General features: G+C 36.7%; 1 protein-coding gene across 1 annotated transcript in view; it reads left to right on the forward strand.

Moving 5' to 3' along the window:
- Positions 1–6,391, forward strand: part of LOC119576341 (dnaJ homolog subfamily C member 24-like) — a 6,839-nt gene extending 448 nt beyond the window's left edge. Inside the window, exons 2-3 of the mRNA XM_037923983.1 lie at positions 3,789–3,998; positions 4,511–6,391. Of these exons, the coding sequence (XP_037779911.1) occupies positions 3,789–3,998; positions 4,511–4,726 (426 nt within the window). The 3' untranslated portion in view covers positions 4,727–6,391. The remainder of the gene's footprint in view (positions 1–3,788; positions 3,999–4,510) is intronic.
- Positions 6,392–7,500: the final 1,109 nt, after the last annotated feature.

Raw genomic sequence — 7,500 nt, forward strand, 5'->3', positions numbered from 1 at the left:
AGAATAGAGGAAGGTTGAAGAAGATAGAGAGAGAGAGAGAGGAAAACAGAAAAAAAATAAGGAAGAAAAGAGAGGGAGATAGAAGAAGGAAGAGAAAGAGGAAGGCAGAACAAAGAGAAGAAGGTAGATTAAAGGAGGAAGAGGGAAAGCTCAGAATGAAGAATAAAGGCTGGAACAGGAATGACAGAGAAGAGGAAGGCAGTATGAAGACCAGGATGGCTGCACATTCCATAATTGTCTTTGTATTCATAACTGCATTTATATTACCTGTAGAAGGTCATTGGCTAATGAAATTATATTGTTTTTTGTCTACATGTAATCTTGAACATTGTATAGAAAAAAATAATTGGGAAATAAATATATATGAAATATGACATCAGTTCCTTCAAGTAAAAATTTACTGTTTGGTTGAAAAGGTAGCATTGCTATGCTAATTTGTCGGAAACTCAATTGCATTGTTGGCTGTGTTATGATTTCTGTGTTAAGTATAGAACTGGACAGCATTGGCATGAGCCAGCCTTTCACTTTTCTGGCAGAAACTAATGGTTTATTAAAAAAAAAAAAAAAAAAAAAAAAGGTAAATCGTAAAGAAATTACTAGTAAGAACAGAGAAATCTCACTTTGTTTCTTTCAGTGTAAGGACTGCAGAATTTGTAGCCACTTTCTTGGAAGTTTTCCATCACAAACAATAGCCACGTAACTGAAGCCAATATTTGGCAGAGGACAAGAATGTTTTCAACTTTACTTCTTTATGGAGCTGCTCCCAGCAGATTTGACAATTCCATCACAAGTGGCAAGTGTATTGTGCATTAAATGTAATTTGTTTTTATAATGAAGATCAAATAAACTCAATAAGATGCTACACATATTAGAAAGTGATTTTGAAGCAATTTAGCACATCATGATGAGTAGTGGCCTTATCATGCAGCCATCATGAAGGAGAAAGCAGTCTTGCATGCTCTCTCTCTCTCTCTTAGGCAATTTTCTGGCAAAAAATCATGAGTAACTCGGCCACACCAGGATACGTCCTTGGGAACTGAGAATTCGCCCCAATCCTATGCCCAGTGTTGTTGTGGGGGATCTTAGTAGACGGAGACTGGGGCCCAATGTTGGGAATATCCCCTACCTTGGGCCTCAGCCCTTGGCTCAACTAATTCTGCAAGCATCTTTTCTTCTCCTCTTTCCTTTTCCTTCTCATCTCCAGCTCCTTTTGCCCACTTCCTCAGATGTGAGAGTCATGTTGAAAGGATAACAGGCTTGCTTTGGGTCAGTCCTGAATGGCATTAGGGAGCCAGGGGCATTGTATTCCCCTATTTAGTTATCTAGCCTTTACAAGTCTTTTAAATAGTATACTCTTTCCAGCCCAACCAAGTGGAATTTATTTTTTGTGATTCCCCTTAAGTCCCTTACTTTGACAATACCCTCTATTCCAACAATGTCTCCAAAAACAAGTAGCAAAGTTTCCTGCAGCTTATCTAATTGTTCACTCCTTGTCTGAGTCCCAAGTTCATGCATTATCTACCCCAACTGACCTCACTGGCAAACCTATTCCTGCCCAGCCTCACTCCTCTCTTAATACTTACTATGCCAGTGCTGTCCTTTGCTCTTCCCCTCCCCCTTCTCTCCAAGATGTCTCTACATCTCCCCCAGTATCTCTGCCTCCTACTCCTTACACTCCCACTTTTACCCTCCCTGTCCCAGTCAGATTATTTTGCCTTTCTAAATACAGACACTCCAATCCCTAGTACCCATGTGCCTACCACTCCTTCTCCTTCTTCCACTCATCACATCAAGCAATCTAAATATTCCTTCCCATCTCCTGCTGCATTCTCTCCTACACTACCTCTTCCACTGCCCCTCAAACTTCTGTCCCCTCTTCTCCCCCTCTGTTTCTCAGACCTCCCCAGCCAACTCCATTGCAGAAACTGTTATCCCTTTTGCGCCTTCATGGATACTCATGTAAGTCCCTGTTGTCACAACAATGCCCTTCCCTGGATTCTCCCCCTCCTGACATTTCTCCTTAAACTGCTCTTTGATCTAATGGCCCTCAATCCCCCTTTCACCGTTTGCTAATCCCTGCCTCACCTTATGGACATCCTTGCAGAATCCCACACTTTTTCCTTGGATCTAATCACTCTTTTGGTAAGCCCTACTTTAACCCATTTACTCACCCTCTCTACCCTCATCCCTCTTTACCCTTTTCACTACTCCACTTCTCTATAGTGCTATATGACCTTTGATGTCTAGCACAGTTATTTTGCTTTGTAACCTTAACCATTTGTGAAGTGAGAGGAAAGGTATCCTTCGGGAAGGGCACAAGGGATGGGTTAGTGGGAAGAGTAGCCTAGAGAGAGGATGGAGGATGGATAAGGGAGCAGGGGAAAAGAAGAGTTCCAGACAGTACTAGATGTAGTTTGTATACTTCCTACATCCCATTCACAACAAAATAAGAGGTGGAAAAACAGCCAACCAGCTTCTAAAAGCTAATGCTTCATTGAAGCATCATACTTGTAGGTGCAATTGAATTGGCTATGTCATCTTTTCACAATATAGGCTGTAATTGGCCATTAGATATGGGTTACTATTCATTAAAATAACTCAGTGGTGATGCAGCATCAATTGTTCACCATGCCTCCTTTATCTTATTGGTCTTGCAAAAGTCAGCATGTCTTCGACACATATTCTGGCAAGATAGGGTTTAGAGTGTTTCCATATCTTACAATAAAGGCTAGGGAGATCAGCAAGGCCAGTTCATAGTGCTTGGATATCATTTAAACATTTGTTGATATCTAAGTGCTGGTATCAAATTTTGTATCACATAGTGACAAAGTGGTAAAATTTCCAATTTGGACATAGATTTAGCAGTATTTGAAATTGATTGAATGATATATTTGGATACCTTTTTCTTACCATGAATTGAAAAACAAAAATAAAAGCAGTGAGGTGACAGATGGGACCCAGTTGAAGGTCAACATAGGATGGACTGGCTTCTTATTTCTAGATAATTGCCAGGAATGTCTATAAGGCATACACAAATCCTGTCTTGTTTGGTTATTTTCTTGGAATAACTTAGTAAAAGAGCATTTATTATGTCCATTTACAGTACTAAACGTCTTGTATTATAAGGCTATCCAAACCAGAAATACAACCAACAAGGCTATTTTGAAGCTATAGAGTTTGAATAAAAGAATTACATTATCAAGTTGCAGGTCTTAACTTAGTTAAGTTCATGCTTCCCTCAAGAAATAAAACTGAGAAGGCTATTTTGAAGCTTTAAAGTTTGAATGGATTACATTATCAAGTTGCAGGTCTTAACTAAGTTAAGTGGATTAAAATATTTACCAGTACATAGTTATCTTCAAGCTATGTTTAGCTAGACTTCTTTTTGAGTTATTGGTTTTATTTTCCTTGTCCTAGGCTAATGTGACATAGTGTAATATATTCCATAATATAGGCTAGGCTCTTAAATCACATTAAGCTTGTAACATGGCCACTAATTCCATGGTCTCATATATAACCCATTTGTGGGAAAAGACTATGAATGTGGCCAAGTACTCAAGTTTTATAAGTATGACAGATATAAGCCATGACAGATAAGGGATGTTTTCAAGTGCATACCAGTTATTATGGCACCATTACTGCTTTTTTTTAACATTTGGATTGTTATTGACTCAGCCCATTAACCTCCCCTGTTATGATCTTATTGAGGGTTAGGAACGTAGTTTTGTGTTGTGCAGAATAATAATGATGGTCTCAAGAAGAGCTAACTTTCTAAAACATTGTTTCAGATGACTTTGTATGATGTCCTTGGTGTTAGCCAAGATGCTAGTGAGACTGAGATTCGCCAGCAGTATCAGGAATTGGCAAGGCAATATCACCCAGATAAGTCTGCAGTTGAAGGTGCCAAGGAAAAATTTGTGCAGGTGACGGAAGCATGGCATGTGCTTGGAGATTCTCAGAAGAGACGTGAATATGATGATCAGCTTAAGAGAGAAAAGGTAATTTGTTTTATTCCTATATTTTGTGTTTGGGGGGGGGGGGTATATATGTATGTATGTACTCTATATATTTGTATTGCATCATACTTTTTACATAGATATGTAAAGGTTATAAGGTTTTAATCCCTGATTACAGCCACTCTTTAGATAGTACTTTACATACTAGACAAAGCCAAAAATATGCTGACAGCACATTTGCCTGACATTTAGTGGTAGTAAAAGTCAAACTCTGTACAAAGTCTCCATATTGTACCAGGAAATTATCAGTTTAGAGAACTTTACCTCTAATAACAAGATAGTATTTATTAATAATTTTCTTAGTACCTTATTTGACAGAAATTCACCTAAACCATGAATTTTTGTTAGCAGTGGACACTTTGTAAATGTCAGTGTACATTGTTAATTAAAATTTCAGCCATGAGTCAAAAATCATTAAAATTTAAGAGGCTCTTGTTCCCTTTTTGAAGGCTTATTGATTATGACAGGCATGTATTGGTGATTCTTTCTTTCAGTTGTATCAAGAATTTCCAGTGAGTGAAGAACTATTCTTAGAGGACCTTGAACGTGACCGTGAGGAGGGTGTCTACTTGCACCATTGCAGGTGTGGGGGACACTACACACTGGCTGCGCAGGATGCTAGAAATTCAACAGAGAAGGAAGTAGTTGTAGCCTGTGACAACTGCTCCTTAAGTATTCTTGTCTTACTCAATTGCGACGAAAATACTTGATAGAGGAAGAATTAATGGTGTCATAATACGAAGCTGTTTCTTCTCACCTCTTCACGCTTCTTGTCTGATATCAAAGTGAAATCAAAGGTGCATCATTAGGCACAGTTTTGCAGTTGTGTGCGTGTTGTTGGAGATCTGGCCAGTCTTTGTAGATTTTCCAGAACGAATTCCTTGTTCACCTCATAGCTAGCTCGTTAGAAATCAACATTATCATATATTTTAGGTTTGCTTTCATTCTTTTACAAGTCATCCTGTACTGTTGTAGGCTTGAATAGGTATTTGGTGTACAGCTTGCTTGTCTCCTTGGGCACAGGATTAGCTGCTCCTCTTTTAGTAGTGTTCACTGAATTAATCATTTATATACTTCACAATGATTTTGATAGGTGCAGTTTTTTGTTTTTTTTCTCATCAGCTAATGGAAGGACTTGTACATCTAAAGCTGTTACTTGAAAAATTGTGTTGTAAGTATGAATAGCTCAATCAGTAAATTAAATGTATAATTTTCAAAGTTACATATTTACTGCATGAAGTATAGTAAGTTATAGAAGCATTTTAGAAATATACCTTGGTGTTTGTAACTTCATTATTGTTCCTGTGATATTTAGTTTGCAGAAGAAAACTAGAGGAAATATTTACTAGATAAAAAAAATATTATATTGCCATTATGTGGCTCTTAATACCTTTCATGATTTTGCATTTGTAATCGAAAACTGGAACTCAGTTGATACAACATTATAATTTCAAAATCAGAAATGAGGTATGCAACCTCAGTTGAAAGGTCTATTTCTATACTATCTCACATGCCTTGGTAATTCAATCATCATTACCTTATATAGTTCTCTATAAAATTTAAACATGCAAGTATGATAAAAAGACAATTGAGACAAATAAAAATCAAGCTACAGCATTAGATTTTGGAATTTCATAGATGATAAATTATACTACTAAAAGAGAGTTGTTAACATTTTATAGGTAATTATATGATAAGCATAATGGAGACAGAGGTTAAATGTCATTCATTCAACAGAGCCAAGTCCTTGCATGTGTTTCTGTATTTGGTTCTGGTCTTGGCACCTTGAGCACAATCTGTAAATTGAAAGTTTGGCAGAACATGAAGATGCAAAGGAAAATGAAAGCAGAGTTCCTTAGCAGTACAGTTTCTGACCATAAGGCTATGCAAACATCTAATTATTAAGACAATAGAACAGGCAGTGTACAATCTGGATGAAATGTTTGTGCCTTTCCAGAAAAAGTACTACTATCTGACAAATGTAATGTGTATTTGTACCTAAATGAAGAGAAAATTCTCCTTAAATCAGCAGGTTTGTGTGAATTGATGTAATGAGAAGCGAATAGTATTGCTATGCATAGTTTGTTTTCAAAATTTTGAAGAAGGGTCCACATCTGTAAATATGAATATCACTTATAGATATACATTACACATTATTGAAAATAGATTGCTATGCTAAAGTTACCGAGACAAAAGATTTCACATTTATTTCAGTTATTCATTAACATTGCTTAATCTTTAACATATTTACCAGACAAATTTGATAATATTTATAATTGCATTTGTAGGAAAATGTAAGTAAAAGTTTAGGTTGAGATCTAGATTTTTAAGTACCATAATGTAAATAAAGTAAATAATTTCCAGTTTTATGATTATATAGAATGTATTTTTACTCTATATTTTCTTTGAAAGTTGACAAAATTGCTGAAATTTTGAGATATCAGGATTCAGTCTCTGAGTAAGTTAAGAGTATCCCGTTGTATGGGCCAAAACCCTAGTGATTCTATTTATTTTAGTTACACATTATTATGGCAGCTGAGTTTATGTATTTCGGGATCCTGACCATGGAACGAGTCCAAACACATCTGTTAACGCTATTTCACATAATGCATTTAAAATGTTTACTCATGGTTTCATTTGTTACAAAGGAACATTTTGTCTTTCCAAGTTCTTGTGGATCCCCTGATACAGAAGGTGAATTTTGCATAATTTTTGGATAATACTTTCCTTTGCAATTTATTTACTTATTCATTCATTTACTAAATTTCTTACAAATTATTTTTTTTGGTATCAGTAACATCATTTTTTATATTATTATTATTATTATTATTATTATTATTATTATTATTATTAATGATATTGATATTGATTATTAATATTATCATCATCATCATCATCATTGTTATTACTGTTATTGTAATTACTATTATCATTATAATTAATACTATTAATAATTACTTAAAAATTTGTTTTCCCTCTTGCTAAGTATTTTACAATGATATGTACTAAAGAACAGAAAAACACCAGGTTTGAACGTTTCTACTATATGCATTAAAGCTGAGATAGTACATTTTAAACCTTTCTTATTTCCTGCCGTCCACCCCTTTCTCCCACTCTTATTCCCCCCTTTCTACTTTTCATATGCTTTCTCTCTCTCTCTCTCTCTCTCTCTCTCTCTCTCTCTCTCTCTCTCCCTCCCTCCCTCCCCCTCCCTCCCTCCCTCCCTCCCTCCCTCCCTCCCTCCTTCCCTCCCTCCCTCCCTCTCCCTCCCTCTCCCTCCCTCCTTCCCTCCCTCTCCCTTTCTTTCTCTTTCTCTTTCTCTTTCCTCCCTCCCTCTCACTCTCTCTCTTTCCTCCCTTCCTCTCACTCTCTCTCTTTCCTCCCTCCCTCTCACTCTCTCTTTCCTCCCTCCCTCTCACTCTCTCTCTCTTTCCTCTCTCCCTCTCCCTCTCTCTCTTTCCTCTCTCCCTCTCACTCTCTCTCT

This window comes from Penaeus monodon, chromosome 8 (genome assembly GCF_015228065.2).
Source record: "Penaeus monodon isolate SGIC_2016 chromosome 8, NSTDA_Pmon_1, whole genome shotgun sequence".
Classification (NCBI taxonomy): domain Eukaryota; kingdom Metazoa; phylum Arthropoda; class Malacostraca; order Decapoda; family Penaeidae; genus Penaeus; species Penaeus monodon.